Source organism: Natator depressus, chromosome 7 (genome assembly GCF_965152275.1).
Source record: "Natator depressus isolate rNatDep1 chromosome 7, rNatDep2.hap1, whole genome shotgun sequence".
NCBI classification, from domain to species: domain Eukaryota; kingdom Metazoa; phylum Chordata; order Testudines; family Cheloniidae; genus Natator; species Natator depressus.
The window spans coordinates 36662690-36682238 of NC_134240.1; the positions used below are offsets into that span (position 1 = coordinate 36662690).

At 41.6% G+C, this 19549-nt stretch overlaps 1 protein-coding gene across 1 annotated transcript; it reads left to right on the forward strand.

The window, feature by feature from the left end:
• The first annotated feature begins 372 nt into the window (after window positions 1-372).
• GP9 (glycoprotein IX platelet) lies at window positions 373-19202 on the forward strand. The gene is made up of 4 exons (XM_074959618.1): window positions 373-388; window positions 4213-4303; window positions 15678-15761; window positions 18569-19202. The coding sequence occupies exons 1-4, from the start codon at window positions 373-375 to the stop codon at window positions 19200-19202; spliced, it is 825 nt and encodes a 274-aa protein (XP_074815719.1).
• Window positions 19203-19549: the final 347 nt, after the last annotated feature.

Genomic DNA, 19549 nt, shown 5'->3' on the forward strand with positions numbered 1-19549 from the left:
GAAATGGCTTGCCCATGGTCACCCAGCAGTCCAGTGGCAGAGCCAGGAACAGAATCCAGCTCTCCTGAGTCTCAGGCCAGGAGAGTGCCTTACCCTCTAGGTCACACTGCCTAGGGAAAAATTAACAAGAGTGACACTTTTGAAGTGAAAGAAAATTTGACACACAATTTGCCCATGAAAAACAAAACAAGAGTAGGTTTCAGAGTAGCAGCCGTGTTAGTCTGTATTCGCAAAAAGAAAAGGAGTACTTGTGGCACCTTAGAGACTAACCAATTTATTTGAGCATAAGCTTTCGTGAGCTACAGCTCACTCATCGGATGCAGCATGGAATGAAAGCTTATTGTAATTGAACTTCTACAGCCTAGCTGTAACATGGATAAACACTATGGTAAGATTTTAATATATTCACTAAGGTTTAAAATATGATATAGTAAAAAATGATAGGCAGCAATTTAATCATGCTGATGAGGTACTAGATTTTGCTAATTTCCTTACAGCAGTATTTCTTACAAAGCAGCAGTTACGATATATTACCTGAAGCGTTAACTTAATGAAACAACAAATGTATAATAGAGGATTACCACCAGTTCAAGCCTCACTCAAATATTGGCTTGAAATGCCTGTCCTCCCTTCTTGGCCCCATCTTTCCTCAAAGAACGGATGCCACTTTCAATTAACTCCTTACCTGCTCCCCCAGGCATCAGCTTTGGATCAGTCCTTGTTAGGATCACAATGGGTGAGGCTTTGACTGAAAAGCGATTGCTACAGATGTTGTGTTTATAATGAAAGAAAGACTGGATGCGGAGCTAGAAAACTAATTGCTTTTAACAAGAGCAAGTTATTTAATTCAGTAATACAAGCAAGATGGAAAGGGGCAGAACTTTTTTTTTGTTTGTTTTTTTTAAAACAAACCCCCCAAAGCTTCCTGGCAGGATATTGACCACACATTCTGCTAATGAAACACGCATTAAAACTTATTGACTCCCCTTAGGATCACTGATCATTAATTAGTAACTCTGAGAGGATTAATTCTCCAGGGAGCACAGCACACAGGATAGGTGCTAGGAGGTCCTGAAAAACACTGCATTAGTGGTGCATCCATTAAAGATTATGATCTTGGGTCAGCTATAACGAGAAGTTCCCCAAGTGCACCTCTATCATTGTTATAATGGACCATAAATGACAGTAATATTTTACCAAAGATGATTTGAATCCAAACCCTGGGTGAACATTCTTTTCACTAAGAAATGCAAGCCTGGTGGGGTGGGGGGGATTTTCATAAAGCAAACAAATGTGATCAGTCATCTGATTTATAAAACTTCATAGATTCCAAGGCCCAAAAACCATGGTGATCTAGTCTGACTTCCTGCACAACACAGGCCATAAAACTTCCCCAAAATAATTCCTGGGGCATAGAAAAACATCTAATTGGGATTTTAAAATGCTCAGTGATAGAGAATCCAGCACAAACCTTGGCAAATTGTACAAATGCTTAATTACTCTGTTAAAAATTGATGCCTTACCACCAGTCTGAATTTGTCTAGCTACAATTTCCAGCCATTGGATTGTGTTACACCTTTTTCTAATAGATTGAAGAGTCCATTATTCAATATTTGTTCCCAGTATAGATACTTAGAGGATGTAATCAAGTCACCCCTTAAGCCTCTCTTTGTTAAACTAAAGAGATTGAGCTCCTTGAATCCATCACATAAAACAGATTTTCTAATCCTTTAGATGTTTTTGTGGCTCTTCTCTGAATCAGTGTTTCCTCATGGCCAAGCAGCACTCCAAGCGCCACGCAGGTGCGCACATCCTCAGCGGTGGTGGGAAGGCAGCACCCAGGAGCTGAGTGGGGCTGGAGAACAGCGGCAGGGGCAGCTGTGGAACAGGAACTGGGCAGTGGGTAGCGCTGGCCAGCCTGGCTCGTGGGATGGGGCAGTGGTGGGGCACCTCTCCCTGCAGCAGATAGGCTCAGCACCAGGCGGGCCCTCATCCCTGCCTCACCCCAGGACTTGCAGGGCTACTGCACAGTACCCTGCCTTCTGATTTTTCCATAAGACCCTCCCCATCCTCCTCCCCCGGGCCATGCTGAGTTGTCAGGCTAGGGATGGTCTTCTCTCCCAGGCCCCCCTGCCACCCCTCATTGGGAAGGAACCAGTGAGAGCAGAGACTTGAAGTTGTGCATGGCTGCAAAGTGGCCAGGAGTTCAGGGCAGTTAAAAAAAAAGGGGGGGGGACTTGGAGACAAGTGGCTGAGCTGCCTGGCCATGCTTAGCGCAGCTGCAACCCCTAGTGAGTAGCACTAGCAACTTCTGGGTCTGCTTCAACACACTGGGCGGGCATGAGAGTGATTGGCACACACAAGGGAACCTGAACTGGGAAACCTGGACTCAGGGGTATTGGGCCTAGGGATAGAGTGGGCAGCTTCTCTAGGCACAGAGTCATGGGTCTGATTCTGGGCTAGTGATGCTGTTTGCGCTCTGTAAAAGTAGAGGGAGGGCCCTGAAATAGCTAGGGATGATTTTTTTTTTTTAAAGCAAAGTTGTAATTACACGTCAACTCTGGACACTGCATTAATCTCTCTACCCCCTTTCTTTCCTTCTCTTCCTCGGCCCGCGCCACTTCCAGCAGCTCCCATTGGCCTGGAGCAGTGAACCGCAGCCACTGGGAGCCACGATCGGCCGAACCTGCGGACACGGCAGGCAAACAAACTGGCCCGACCCGGGCTTTCCCTGCACAAGTGGGGGAACAAGTTTGGGAACCACTGGGTTAAACTATGCTATAATACGTGTGGATATAAGTCACCGCCACATTACCTCAATATTGGTGCACATAAAATTCATTCCACAGATGGATGGAAAAAATTAGAGGGAACATTGCTCTGAACCCTCTCCAGTTTATCAACATCCTTCTTGAACTGTGGATACCAGAACTGGACGTAGCATTACAGTATCAGTCAGATCCAGGAACAAAGAGGTAAAATAACCTATTTCTACTTGAGACTCCCCTGGGTATGCAGCCAAGGATTGCATTAGCCCTTTTGACCACACATACCTCTGCTATATTTTGATCTCAGAAGATATTCTAAAACAATGTTTCAGTCTTGCAGACAATTTTATTTTAAGACGTGTATAATATAGATGAAGCCATAGACAGCATCCATCAAGAAAAATGACTTCAGTGACCCCTAGTGGAAAGAAATGAAGATTATCTGGTGTTTTGTTTCTTGTAAATGCTCTCTAATGGAGTCTATGTAATTGTCAGTATGTAAAATCAGACCTCACATCTGTATTGACCCAGCATGTAAGGCACACCATTTAAAACTTTAAATGCAAAAAGGAGCTAAAATATGAAAAAGCACATTTTTAAAAATACACTCAGGTTTGACTTGTTCTATGTAGACTTTTTATATTAATGTCTAACCAGGGCTGACTTCAAGATCAGATTTGTCATTTGTATTCAGAGAGAATTATGAAAGTTTTGGAGACCGTGTTTCTAGAACAACAACAAAAATAGGACCAAATTTTGCTAGCTCTACCAATGTAAATAGCCACATCAAAATCAATGGGCTACCCATGTGAGCAGGATGAGCAGGTTAGGGGGTTGGAGGCACGGATTTACAAAGGTAGTCTAAGAATTGTAATTTATAGCCTGGATAAGCAATCACTAAGGTGAACACTGTAATAATGTACAAATATTTGAAGGACGTAAACCAAGGAGGCAGCGGCATTATTTTCCATAATGAAAAAGGGTTTACACTAGGAGTACTTTGATAAAGCGAGGGATATTTTAGGCAGAAGAGTTTAAGAGTAAGATCTGTTCACCTGTAGAAAAATCTCCCAAGCAAGTGGTAGAATGCTTGACGTATTTAAAGCTAAATTGGACAAATCCATAGTGACCCTACAATAAAAAAAGAAGCCTACCAACGGCAGGAAGATGGGACATAAATGTCTCTTCTGTGTCCAAATAATATAGTCACTTTATAGGCTAGAGCACCAGGTGTGTTAGAGGATTACACGGAGGTATAGGTGGCTTTTGTCCACTCCTTTGGTCCTGGGAGCCACACCGGCCTCTAGAATATGTTAAAGCAGCCAGAACAAGTGCACATTGTGATCCATTACCCTTTGTTTTGTTTCTTTAATCATTTGCTTACTCACTAATTTGCAATGGGTCTCCCAATGACAAATGTTAATTCTGCATATTTGTTATGCAGGGGACTACTTTGATAGTTCCCCAGAATTCAGTGGCAGCAATCCTACCAAAAAGCCCTTTAATGAAGGCATCAAAATCAGGTTTTATCAGAGGTAAAACTCTGAGGAGAAAAGAGGTGGGTTAATGATGTTGTATATTGAAAACGTGTGACAAGATAATAGCAAAGCCATTCAGCAGGAGGAATGGGTACAGTTCTCTAAATACCTCCATCTTGAAGGGTTTAAGAGTAGCTGATGGCAATGAATGATAATAGCTCTTTATAAACTTCCTGTAAAGAGGATTCAGGTTTCTGCTCTGCACATTACTTAGACTTGACATAGGCAGGCAGCCTGGCTAGTCATGCACCTAGCCTAGCATTTAGTTTTAATTTGTGTCCTTTCTCCTAAACAGTAGAAGTCCAGTCATCCCACCCCTTGCATGTTCATTTCTTCTCTGTAAGTGAATAAAGGCTGCACTCATGCAACTGATGAGAGAATTAGGCCCCATAATAAAACTCTCCAAGAGTACTTTGAAGAAACAAGGCGGTGAATGAGGTTGTTTGGAAAATTTGATAAAGTCCACCAAATCACGGTTCCTTAAGTCCAGGAGAAACTAGCAACAGCTCTGATGCTGTAAATATAAGGCCCAATCCTGCAGGCTTTGCTCATCCTAAAGACGCATTAAGACCCACTGGGACTAACCTGTATGAATAAGGACCGTAGGATCTGACCGACAGTCCTCTCCAGGTCTAATAGATCCATGGGCTCAATGTAATCAATGACCACTTGCACCATGGATAAATAGAGTGATGGGGGGGGGGGAGGAAAGAGAGAAGAAGCTTGGGACCAAATGCAAAGATAAGTCACTTATCACAGATGATACTATAGCAAAGAACTTTAAGCAACCATGGGGAGGAATATAAATATTCCATACTTCCTTTAATGACTACAGAAAGTGCAATACTTGATTGCTCTGTGGAATAATGTACTTCCATTCTGAACAGGATCATTCCCTTAATATGTATAGAAATGGATTGTGGGATACAGGGACACAGAAGAATAGGGGAAACTGGGCATTTTAAGGAACCTTTATATTCTAAGAAGCTGCATCACTTTCAACAAACTTATCTGCTGTTAAAGGAAGAGAACCATATATGCAGGAAGATATAGATATATAGTATATTTAGTAAACAGGCAACCACCTAGCTTCTAAATTTATTCTTTTCTGTGCTCCAGAGGCAATTCCATGGCTGCAATATCATCATGGCCTTTATTTTCCATTTTAGAATGCACTATCCTTCCTGATCGCTCTTTACTTGGATGCATCATCAGCTGTATTTACAATTCGCCTTCTGAGTTGTCTTTACTTTGTATTAAAGGTGTTTTTAAGCCACAAAGTCCTAATGAATCAAAGCAGTTAAAACATACATGGTCAAAATCTTTCAGGAAAATCCTAAATCAGCAAGATCTTCCCCATCCCCACCACTCACAACATCAGCAGTCTGGTCACAAATCAGACTGTTGTGCACCTGACAGACAGATGGACTATTTATTTAGATAGGGGTCTGTAACGGAGCAGGACTCACCTCTGCGGCACCTCCTGCTGGTTACCCAGGGAATTAGCATTTCCAGCCTCCGGAGCGCCCTCCTCAGGCCGGTGTCCCGCTTGCCGCTGGGCCCCCAAGTCCCTCCTATACCCCAGTGCCCCTTTCAGGCCAGGGTGCTGCCCCCTAGCAGTACCCCCACAGATCTGGGTCTCCCCTCCCCAGGGAATCCTCCACCATGTATCCCCACCTCACCTCCATCTGTGGCCACTGCCAGTCATCACCTAGCCCCCATTTCCTGTGGCAGACTGCAGTGTAAGTGCCACTCATCACCAGCAAGGGGGGTTTGGACCTGCTGCCTCTGCCTACCCCTGGGCTGCCCTCTTTAACAAGGCCTGCAGCCTGGGGGGTTTCCAGGCTGAAGTTCCCCAGCTGCTCTGGCCTTCCCCCAGCCCTGCTCTAGTCTTAGTACCCTTCTTAGCTCCTAGCAGCCAAGCCCATCCCTCTTCACATCTAGAGAGAGACTGAGCATTTGCTCCTAGCCCACTGGCCTCTTATAAGGGCCAGCTGGGCCCTGATTGGGGCATGGCCACATCTGTGGCTGGTTCCCCAATCAGCCGAGGCTTGCTGCTTTTCCTAGCAGCACCCCTCTCTGAGGGCTGATTTCAAGCCCTTCAGGGCAGTAACGGGTGGCCACCCCGCTACAGGGTCAAATCACTTTCTCCAATTCATAGGAAAAAGATTGGAATTCTAAAAGGATTTGTAGGGCTTTTATCTTTTCCCCATTATAACACTGTTCAAAACCGTTTTTAAAAACATTCAGAAACAAACATGCACCAAAAATCATCTTTTAAGAAAAAGGTCTTCACTAATTTTGGGCTGCTGGTAACAGGTTTGTGCTCCCTAAAGGTCAGTCAATTTAAAAGTCAACAAATAAATCCCAGAAGTTTCTCTTCCCCCCCTCTTTTTCCCCAGTGGACAGCTGGTCATAGTCATCCATGAAATAGAGGAGAGGCCTTACAAAGTAGGGATGTGCAGCACGTTTGTAACACAAACAACTCACCTTGGTTTTATTACACATTCAAAACGCAGATTAGATTCACTGAAAAAATGCGCTAAAATTCACAAGCAACTTGAGCAGAGATGAGTCTGAACTCTCAGAACACAACACTTCTGAGATTTCGTGAGGTTTTGATCCAAACCTCAAAAAGTTAGGGTCCATCGTAACATGGACACTTTTGAGAAATGGGTTTTGAGCCCAAAACTCCAAGTAAAACTCAAATAGTGGGTGGGTGAAACTAAGGAAAAGCTATTTCAAGTCCATTCTTAAATTTCATAGAAGAAAGCCTGGAAAGGTGAAAAACAAATGATTGTTTTGTTGTGTTGTTAAACAAACCATTCATTATATACATCAATTGATATAGATACATGCACAAATACACACTCATATATAATATTGAATAACATGCCTTTTCATAAACGCATACAGAATATTATATATTTTTGTCTTAGAGCAATAGTGAACACATTTATTTGAAAATGTGCATAACTTCAATACAATATTATTAAATCAAGGCCCTATGCTACCACTTTTAGTCATTAAATCCATTGAGAGTTTGTCTAAATAAAAGCTTCAGGCAGCTGGCCCAGATGCTTCTGAAGGAGTCAGGAACCACTGCATTTAAAAAAAAAATTTGTAAGGAAGGTGAATTATTTATGTTTTTGACAGTAACTGTTCTTTTAAAGACAGTTTTCACTAAATTAATCCTAGTTAGGGCTTCCAGATTTTTTCCTTTGGAGTTTTACATTTTTAGGGTGACCAGATGTCCTGATTTTATAGGGGCAGTCCCTATTTTGGGATCTTTTTCTTATATAGGCTTCAATTCTCCCCCCACCCTCTGTCCCGATTTTTCACACTTGCTGTCAGGTCACTCTATTTACTTTATGAATCCAGAAAGTTTTATTTTGATTTCTTAAGTGTTTGATTTATTTTTTCAATCAAGTCCTTAAGATATGGCAAAACCCATTAAATTCTGACTTGTAAAAAACGGTTCTAGAGGAATCCTTATAATTCTTGCTTTGCCTGAAACATTTAAATGAGCTCTCATATATGGCCATTAGACTTACCACATAAAATGGCTTTTTATATTTTCCTGAGCAGATCTGACACTAGCAAAAAGTCAGTTTTACATGAATCACCATGCATTGGTTTTATTACTTAGGAACAGAATTCCTGACTATATTCCTGACATGTCCCTACAGTGAAATTTGTCATGCTATAAACTAGACACATCATACTTTTATTTAATATTTACATGCTTTGCATTGTTTTGTTTAAATAAAGATGCAAACCAGTGCCATTAAGACTGAAGCTAAAATTCTTGAAGCACTGGGCAGAGCCGCAGCTTTGGACTCTTAACAGGGGACAGAAGTCAGAGCCATGGGAAAGTTATACTTGTATAAGCTAAGGTGTGAATTTAAACCAATACAGGTGGATAACTTCCTGTGTGGAAACATAAGAATGGCCACCGAGGGAATTATACTCGTGTAAGTATCAGTTTAATTATACTACTATTATTATGTCATTGTTATTAGTAAAAGCTTTCCTGCGTAGACAAGCCCTTACTTTAGGACTTTGGGGCCAAAGGACATTTTGATTTAATGAAATGGAGGATGAAGTGAACCAGTCATTGAATAAACTGAAGACACAATATTATATACCTTCATCTTAATTTGGCTTCTGATTGGGAGTGCATTTAGTAACAGTCTGTTGTCAGATAAAAATCTTTCAAAATGTGTGTACATAGCTCACCCTGCAGTTATTCTCCCTGAAAAACTCCCATTAACTTCAATGAAAGATACACATGAAGGATGATTGCCAGTTTGGGCCAATTTAACTGGTATGAGGTGAAATCTTGGTCCCCCATACAAGGCCTAATTATACTGTATGTGCTTGTACAGTAGCACAGAGAGGCTCAGAGGTCATATGGCTCCTTTTGTAAGAATTGGGGGTTTGCTCCAGAGTAGTGTCATGCCCAAACTGTCCCCTTTCCACCTCTCTGTTGTGCAAACTGAACAAGAATGCTAGAGGGTCAGACATGATCGTATCTCACAAGTGTCAATTAGAGAGAATTATTCTCATCTCTCAGTCGGTTTCAGGTCACCTATGCCGAGCTCCATCCTCTAGAGTCTGTATCTCTGTGTGTGCTTTATTAACTGGCTGTACAATGGTTGTTTGGGATTGGTATGTTTTATCTGCATTTGATTTTTTTTTAAAGGGGGAGAGTTGAGAGGGTCAGACATAACAGTAGCCATTGGAGTCATTGGACACTTGACCCCTTCCTTGTGACAGGGTCACTTTTGTAACCTTGATCCTCACGAGGGGGTGACTTTTTGTAACAGTAATGGGTGTTGGGTTGGTTTACTCTTCCAAAAGATGGATGAAGCAATAAAGAGTCATGGCCAGTCTCCTGACAGGTACTGTAACTTTTGTTTGAGTATTTCATTGCCTTATGTTTCATTCTTACATGTTGTCAACTTAAAATGGCTTAGATTTGATTTTTACAAAACTTACAATTTCAGCAGAAAGGGCTGGAGGTTTTTAAAAACAGGTTAGACAACACACCTCTCAGGGATGGTCTAGATTTACTTGTTCCTTCCTCAGTGCAGGACTGGGAGGCTAGACTAGGTGACCTCTTGCTGTCCCTTCCAGGCCTACTTTTCTGTGATTTTAAGTACTCTGAAAAAAACCTCCTATAACCTCCCACCATTTTCCTGGCTATTGTCGGCAAGGTACAGCAATTGACATGTCTCCTGCACTGAACCAGAGTATATTATTTCGGTGGGCATTACTAATAAAATGTAGCATTTACTCAATTCTCCGCTTGCGTTACCCCCAACAGAATGGTATCAGAGACAATTGTACTCAGGGGGACAGAGATACATTTTATCGTTTTCCCCAGCCAGTTGACCTATAGGATCTATGGGATGGATTACTATTAGGAGGTAGACAAGAATAAATGGAAATAGATTACATTAGTTGATTGTAAGCCATACATTTACTTTATATTTGTACAAGCAAAGCAAGGATTAGTTTTAAAATGTCTCTTTGGGAATGGAACAAAGGAGAATTATCTGGTGCTCTGGACTTCTGCCTGTAGAAGCCAAATCCAAATCAGACTGCTCACAAAAGATACTTTGGAGGTGGTCTAATTTTTTGTTTAAATATTAGGTGAATGCAGTAGTTATAAAGTACTAGACTGCCAGCTCTCCAGACTAGGGTGATCAGATGTCCCAATTTTATAGGGACAGTCTTGACATTTGCAGCTTTGTTTTATATAGGCGCCTATTACCCCCAGCCCCCATCCCAATTTCTCACACTTGCTATCTGGTCACCCTACTCCAGACGGAGGTGCTCGATTTATCCATAGAACCAGCTACGACACAAGTGGTACTAATGCAAGCTTTCCCACCAAGTCTCTCATTTGTGCTTAAACTCTGACCTGCAAGTACCACTTCTTGAAGTGAAAGACTGGTCTGGTCTCAAAGCCTATTCAGAATTTGGTCTCTTGACCTTCCTGCTAACACTGACAACAAAAGTGCTATTTAGTGGCAATAGTGGGGTGGTTTTGGTGATGCAGATGTGTCTCCTGGGAAGTGTCCTGAAACAACTCCATTTATTTCACACAGGCCACTGAAAATTTATTAATGGTGTCCACTTTCAGTTGGTGCCAACCTAGGCAGGATTTGACTTACCTAATTAACATACAAGGCTTTATATTCCATTCCCTAAGTCTAATTCTTTGTAAACTTCCCACAGTCCTAGAAACGCATTGGACTTCTTGTAACAGGGTTCACAACCCACCCCTCTGTCTGGGGCCTGCTTGCAGCCCCCAATAAAGCTCAGAGAGGCTTCAGGGTTGTGCAACACCCGTGTCCTTATTTACTTAAGGTTATCCCACCACCAGTATCGATCTCCGTACAAGCTTCACAGGATTAGTCACCTCCTTTACAGGCAGGGTCAGCCTTCAGCTAGGAGGCCTCCAGTTCCCTCCCTGACTGACTTTGCCCTGGCTGCCCCCCTGCCTTCTGGCTCCCTCCCAGCCTTTATGGCCCTTGGCTTGTCAGGCCAGCAGGTGCTGCCAATCCTCAGGCCGGCATCAGGCCTTTTCCATCAGCCCCAATCTGTTTCCCCTGATTGCACTGACTGGGCAGGGCTAATTAGGTGCTTTTGCACCAGCACCCTGCTACACTTCAGTTTTAGACTAGTGTCGATTTTTATATGTAGTGATTCTAATAAACAATGTACTATAATTGCACTTTCCTTGGAGTAAATGCTGCAATATAGTTTCTAAAACTTTAAAGATATATGTATATAACTGGGACCCAATGGGGAAAACAGCATGTGATTATGTATGTAAAGAGTACAGTAGAACCTCAGAGTTACAAATGCCAGAAGAAATCTGATGAGGTTCAACAAGGACATGTGCAGAGTCCTGCACTTAGGATGGAAGAATCCAATGCACCGCTACAGACTAGGGACCGAATGGCTAGGCAGCAGTTCTGCGGAAAAGGACCTAGGGGTGACAGTGGACGAGAAGCTGGATATGAGTCAACAGTGTGCCCTTGTTGCCAAGAAGGCCAATGGCATTTTGGGATGTATATGTAGGGGCATTGCCAGCAGATCGAGGGACGTGATCGTTCCCCTCTATTTGACATTGGTGAGGCCTCATCTGGAGTACTGTGTCCAGTTTTGGGCCCCACACTACAAGAAGGATGTGGATAAATTGGAGAGAGTCCAGCGAAGGGCAACAAAAATGATTAGGAGACTGGAACACATGACTTATGAGGAGAGGCTGAGGGAACTGGGATTGTTTAGTTTGTGGAAGAGAAGAATGAGGGGGGATTTGATAGCTGCTTTCAACTACCTGAAAGGGGGTTCCAAAGAGGATGGATCTAGACTGTTCTCAGTGGTAGCTGATGACAGAACAAGTAGTAATGGTCTCAAGTTGCAGTGGGGGAGGTTTAGGTTGGATATTAGGAAACACTTTTTCACTAGAAGCGTGGTGAAACACTGGAATGCGTTACCTAGGGAGGTGGTGGAATCTCCTTCCTTAGATATTTTTAAGGTCAGGTTTGACAAAGCCCTGGCTGGGATGGTTTAGTTGGGGATTGGTCCTGCTCTGAGCAGGGGGTTGGACTAGATGACCTCCTGAGGTCCCTTCCAACCCTGATATTCTATGATTCTATGAACTAACCGATCAACTACACACCTCATTTGGAACAAGAAGAACGCAATCAGGCAGCAGCAGAGACAAAAAAGAAGACACAGTACTGTGTTAAACTACTAAAAAAAATAAAGGGACAGTTTAAAATGAGATTGACAAGGAAGGAAACTGTTTCTGTGCTTGTTTCATTTAAATTAAGATGGTTTAAAGTAGCATTTTTCTTGTGCATTGTAAAGTTTAAAAGCTGTATTAAGTCAATATCTAGTTGTAAACTTTTGAAAGAACCGTAACGGTTTGTTTAGAGTTACGAACAACCTCCATTCCAGAGGTGTTTGTAACTCTGAAGTTCTACTGTAGAATGCAGATGCACAAGGGGACAAAATTAAGGATGCACGTGCAACCTTAATTCTGGCATCTCCTGACTTTTGAGTGCTTGACTTTGCAACCTTAATAGTGTTCTTTTAGCATATGGGTTTCTGGTGGGCTTGTGAGAGAGCGTGTGTGTGGGGGTTAATTTCCTATATTTTTTTTAAAAAGCAAACTGATAAAACAGAAATTCCATTCTATGGCATCCTACTGACACCTCCAGGAATCAGCAGCAGCGTTGGAGCCCTTGCTTAGATCCATCTCACAGACCTCTGCCACTTGAGCTGACAGAGTAACTCAGAGTAGTAGTAGGCTGTCATCCTGTATGTGGACCAACAGTAGAGCGGGAGGGGACATTTTACCAGTAAATTTCACAGTTATTTATTGATAGCAGAGAAATAGTGAGACTCAGGAATCTTGGGTTCCATTCCAGGTTCTAGAGGAGAGTGGGCTCCGTAGGCACAGACTCGTCTAACCATTCCCTCCAAGAGTATGTCTACACTGCAATTAGACACCCACAGCTGGCCCATGCCAGTTGACTCAGGCTCGCAGGGGTCAGGCTGCTAGGCTGTTTAATTGCAGTGTAGATGATCAGGCTTGGGCTGCAGCCTGAGCTCTGGGACCCTCCCCCCTTGCAGGATCCTAGAGCCCAGGCTCCAGCCCAAGCCCAAAATCTCTACACTGCAATTAACAGCCCTGCAGCCCAAGCCCTGCGTCAGCTGGCAAGGGCCAGCTGCAGGTTTTTAACTGTAGTGTATCCATGCCCCAAGTTTGACCCACTTTTCCTGGTTCCTTCCAACCTATCCCTGTCCAGTCCTGTCTCTTTCCTACCCCTGGCCCCTTGACTCAGTCCCATTCTCCTCACTAACTAGTGCCAGTCTCTACCCAGGCCAAATTTGGGCATATTTGCAAAGAGACAGCAAACAGCACATCCCTGACACAAAGACCACTCCCTGCCAAATGTCAAGTCCCTGCTCCAAAGCATGGGGGCACAAAAGCTTTTCAAAAACAAAGTAACCAGAATTTTTTAAACAGAGTAAAACACTGTATATTTCCCTAGCCTTGTTCTTAGAAAGAGCAAAAATATTTTTGCTGAAATTTTCCAAAAGCATTCAGCCTGAGGAAGACACTGAGCATGGGCAATATCATTCATTCCAAATGGTTAAAATCTGGCACAGTTATAAACAACTTGCAAACAGGGTCTCATAAATGGGAAATGTCAGGCATCCTTTTGATTCCAGTTAAGATCCATCATATTTTTGCTACTTGGGGGGAGCTTCACTGCAGGAGGTGAGAGGAAAAGGGAACATTCTTGCACATGTGGTGGTTGAGTCCAGGAATTATTAAAGAGATTCATTTTATGACAAAACACCAGCCTTCTAGAGATCCCCTGAGCTCATTACTTAATGCTCCAGTAAAGGATCTGCATTTTAAACAGAATGACAAATTTACTTCTTTTTATTGTTGGCAGCAAGACTCGATATTGCACATTACTGGAATAATGTGACTACTCCTCCTATGGAATTGTGGTATAGTAAAAGGTGGACTGTCTTTGTAAAGGAAAAGCTTTCACACCAAGTATGTACACAAAAGAGAAGGGCCAAAAAAGAGGATAGATATTTTAAAATTTGGTAACCTCTTTTAGTGTACTCAGAGAAGTAGGGCTCCCCTGACAGCAATCCAGCATCTGTAGGCAAGTTCTTTGAAATATTAACCTGATCCTGAATAAGGAATAAGTAATGTACAGTGTAGTATGTTCATATTTTATCCGAACTTTGCCTTAATAAAAAAGTTACTAAAAAATAGTATGTGGTGCTACCGGCACACCTATAATGCATGAACACACACACACACACACACACACACACTCAACCCTCTCCCTCACACCCAATAATTGCACATTTGCTATTGTTCAGCCTAGCCTTGTTGAACATCTCCATTTTCGGTGTCTGTGGTAAAAACATACAGTGCCCAAATTTTAGAACTGTGCACAATTTTCTGTTTAACTGGAGCATACAGTCACTGAGACTGCATGCACGATCTATTCATCTGCATATGCAATGCATCAAGCACTTATGCATCTAACTGACCATTTGTGCATCTATGCACTTATGCATCTAACTGACCATTTGTGCATCTATGCACTTATGCATCTAACTGACCATTTGTGGGTTCAAATACCTGAGTTGCAGGAATAACTAGGATAATGGCACTTGAAAATTAGGCATGAATTTACAAAATCACTTTTGCACCTGTACATACAGGCATGCAGTTTTAAAAATTGAGGTCCTCAATGACTGATCATTTATAAAATTCCCAACTTGAATGCATATCCATACATTTACAGTTAATGTATAGAACAAATGTGCAGGGGGGAATAATATCTATTGGTCCTCCTTTACAAGAGTGAAGAAGGAATTGCAAAGTATATGTTCAGCTGTTTAAGTATTCAGAGCCACAGGTTTGGCAAATCTCAAACCTGTGTGTTTTTCACATCCATCTTTGTGCATGCAACTGAGTGTGTGGTGCAAATATGACCACATGTCCATTTAGCACACACAGAGCAACTAGGTAGCCAAATGCCCAGTTTATATGTACAAATAGGTTTTTGTGCCCACAAAATGGTTGCATGTCCACTTTTATGGGTACAATCAGTTGTGTGCACATGAAAAGAAGATACTAAATGAAGGCCAGAGCTGAAAATTTGGACCTGGGTAACTTTTTGTAACAGTGGTCATTGGTTTGCTGTTCCAAAAGATGGATGAAGCAATAAAGAATCAAGGCCAGTCTCCTCACCTGACAGGCACTGTAATTTTTGTTGGAGTATTTTATTGCCTTATGTATGTTTTATTCTTACATGTTGTCAACTTACAGCGGCTTAGATTTAATTTTACAAGTTCAGCGGAAAGGGCTGAATGGAAACACTCTTAGCTTTGATGAAAAAACCCCCCAAAACTCTTATGGTCTAGCTTTAGCTGTTTCTGGAACTTAATACCAATCTTTTATCCTGCCTGTCCCAGTGACTGATAAAGTCCAAGCTGCCTTTTTTATACCTCTAGATTTTTACTTCTGATGAAGAAATACTTGTCAGACTGGAGGGGAGTCATTTCAGGATTTTAAGAAACCTGTCACCTTTCACAGAGGAAAAATATTTAAATAACAAAAACATAATAAAATATGAAATTCTTCTCTTTTCTGCTGAAACAATAAAAATAGCTCAAAGAGCTATTTGACTCTACGCATTTCCCAAGAGGAACTGCTGCCTCACAGACGAGGCAGAAGGCTTGTCATCTGTTACATTCGTTTCCGTCCTATATCTTTAAAAACCCGAGAAAGTTATGTTTAATCCAGCTCTGCAGATCTTCAAAGCCTTACTACGCAAACAAGGGAAAGGATCGAACACCCAAACATATATATATATATACACACACAGAGGTAAGCAAGCTATGCAGCTCACCAATTCCTTTCTCCCTGCTCCTCTTGCCCAGGCCTCATTTCCTTTTGATTTAGCATTTCTTGGTGTTTACGCATTAAACCGTGGTAGAGGATCCTTAGGATAGGTTTTGCTCACCCTGCTTTTAGTTAGATAAAGATCTTTATCCACAAACTGACACGTCAGGTTGGGATTAAAAGGTGTAGCCAATTTTAAGAAGTTATCAACCGCTACTGGATTCCTGAAGCTGCAGCAGGGCACTCCTTTAGACTCAGCACCAAAGGGTTAAATTGTGATTATGAGGAGATCAGAAATTGCCAAAATTAATATTCCAGCTGTTCTGTGATGAAGTTCATAGTATTATGGAGTAGAAATCCAACTTAAGCTATAGGGAAATGGTATTTCACCGGACAATTGTGATAAAAATCAAGAGGTGCCTCACTTAATTTTGAGAAACTAATTACCTGGCTGTACTATTATTTTTTAAACACAGCTCTCAGTCACATATTTGTAAATAGAGTTAGTAAAATGTGAAATCTCCCTTAAGCAGGGTGTGCTCCTTACAAGCATTTAAAAGGGAATTGTGGGGGCTGGTTTTGTTGGTTGGTTTGCTTAAACAATATAAGACTTTCAAAACTACTTTGGGTTATCAAATCCATGAAAGCAAAAGATTTTCTTAAATAGGTCAAAGCTGGCATTGCAGCATTACCTGGATTTAAAGCTCCAAGGTTGTAAGTCTTTTCCCAGTATTCAAATCAGCTGGAAATTGAAACAAATGGCTTTGGTTTGTATTTTTTGCTTTCACTATAGTTTAGAAGAAAGGTTTTCATGCCCTTGTTTTTTTGCGATATGGTTGTCACATTAGCTGTGTTTAGATCTCTCTCTCTCTCTCTCTCTGATCGATCTAGGATTTCATTAAGAAAACAGGACCAGCATTTAGACCATCATATTTCAGAATGGATAAGATGTGTTTTAAGCAGCTCTGTCATCCCACGCTGGTCACTTTTCATTATGCAGGGCTTTTGGATTATTGTAGCTATTTTAGAAAAAAGGAAATAAAAGTGTTATGCTGTATCTACATCTGGGCATGTGTAGATACCTAAATAATTTCTTGTTCAAAAATTCAAGACTTGACCAGAATTGATGCCTTCAGTATCTTTGAATTAATAATCTGTATTCCAAGCTACTTGAAAGGAAACTGATACCTTCTCTAGATTCTGAAGCAAAAAGTTATTAAAAGCAAAACCAATCCAACCTCACTCAGCCTTTAATAAGTTTACTGAAAGAAAGCAATATCAGTTCAATTTTTACCCTGCCAAATGAGACATTTTCCTAATGGGGTTATTAAGGCTGGTCACATTTTAAGATATCAAAGAATATTCTGTCCAAGTTCTATGCTTACATATGTATAATTTCCATTATATATTATTTTTATGTAAAAGGCACTCTAACATGAGGTTAGAGATAGACAGAATAAATCCATTAGATAATTTCTATTTGTCTGCCAACTCCAATGCTTTGCCTACTTTAGTTTTAAATTGCTTTTGTGCTGGGCTTCCAACGTACACCTGCAAAATAAGTTCTAAAGTCTAATAGAGTAGATCTCACCTTCTTTTTTGGGGTGGGGGGTGGAGAAAGGGGACAGGGAAGGTCTGAGTGTACAACAATAAGAAAACTGACACCTATTAACAGTACATCCCACTCCCCAGATTAGTATTCAGGGCACCATACAATCAGAATTATTTTCTTAAAATCTCACATTTAATCAGTGGATTTCCACATAGAAAGAAGGGGAAAAGAAAAGTTCTAATTATGGGGTGAATTATGGGCATAATTAGAGATGGTTCCAAACCACAAAGTTTGGATCTGGATTTCCCCAACAGTGCAAAGGATTTTGGATCTGGAATTCCTGTTAGGTCCTTTGATCGGCCATACTGGGGGATGGGGAGGAAATATTTGCAGTTGTGCAAAGAGGGGATGGATGGGACCGAGACGGATGATAGGTGGGAGCCAGTTCCAAACAACAGGGGCTGCCACCGCAAAGGGATAACTACCTGCCAACCTAAGACATGATGGTGGTATCCCCCCAAAAGTGAGCTCTAAGCTGTGTCAGAGTACAGATAAGCACAATTTGTAGTTTTGTATTCATTTTACATCTTAAAAGCTCTTATGGATGGATGCATGAATTCATGCACAAAGTAAAAGAGCAGTGATAGGCCAAAAAAAAAAGAACCTCTAATCCACACCCTTCAAATTCTCACATCAGAACCCAGCCATAAAGTACCAATTCTAGTCAAATCCATAACAGAAAGGATCCATTTTCCAAATGGGATGCAGCTAAAAATCTCTGGAGATAACTTCTTAAAATCAACTTATACCATTCAAGATGGCAAAAGTCTTGTGAGCTCAGCATTTGTAATCTCACATGATTTCAATACCAAATTCAAACCCTAGCCCTGAACCTAAATCAAAAACCCTAACCTAAAACTAACCTGGATCAAGCCACCACCTATTTGGGCCATCTCTATTCAAGAGCTTTTGGCAGTAATATTTTGTATAATAAAGCACGAAGTGAGAGTGGCAAGGACTCACCACACTCTTTCATAAATGCATTAGTATTAATCAGGTTAAGACAGAATGGCATTATGGGAACTGTAGGGCGTGAAAAAAGTCTTCCAGGAAACTCAGGATTTTCTGCTGACCCTAAAGCAGGATGAAGTGGGGATAACTTTATATTCTAGCTTTACATTTAGAACCATGACAACTAATCAGTTGTTTTAAAATATTTATGTTTTTGTCCCTTATTTAGTGAAAACATAACCATCATGAAGATCCGCACTGCTGCAGGATTTGTTACATTAATGCTGTTCTGTTTAGTCAATGCGGAAATCTGCCCTCTGCCCTGCATCTGTAAGCCAATCGGAGAAATGAAGGGCTGGCTAGTAGACTGCAGCTCAAAGGGACTGAAGGAAGTGCCTTCCCTGTCTGTCAGCACCAGGAAACTTTATCTACAAAATAACAGTATGACCACAGTTCGTACCGGAGCATTTGACAGCTTACATAGCTTAGAGGAAGTGAATGTGTCCGACAATCCCTGGAATTGTGACTGTGACATTCTGTATCTCAAACTCTGGCTGGAGGACTTCTCCGAATCGTCTATTGCCAATGTCATCTGTGCAAGCCCAGCTCCCAGTGCGGGGAAGCCTTTGAGCCAGTTGAGTGGGAATGAGCTGGACAGCTGTAGGAAATCCCTCCCAATTAAATGCCTCGATTTCTTTTGGCGAGACCTCGCTTTGATCACTTTTGTAATACTTGTACTTATTTTAACATCATGTGCCCTGAGGTTTTCCAAAAAGCTAGCCTACCAGGTTACCACAAGAGATTATTATTCTGCTGTCCCGTTGCTGCAGAAGCATAACCTAGAAAATTACATGTCACAATGAGATGTTGCTGTCACCAGTAGCTCTTCACAGAAATGCCAAACTAACCTAATACAAAGGATACCCTTCTTAGCTTCTACTGCCTATGCAAGTGTAAGCGTACTCAAGATGGGTCCCAGGCCACAAAGTTTGTGGGGAGAAGTTTGTATGAAGATCCAGTATTCAGATCCAAGGTTTTGGTTGGAGGCCACCTCTAAAATGCACTTAAATTTATTTACTGGCAAGTCAGAATAAGTTATTTTAAGCTTACATTCTCTAAATATCTAAGGAAGGTAGTTAGGAAATTTTACTTGTCCCATCTTGTGATTTTTGAAGAATTAATTTCGCATTTTTACCAATGAACTCCCAGC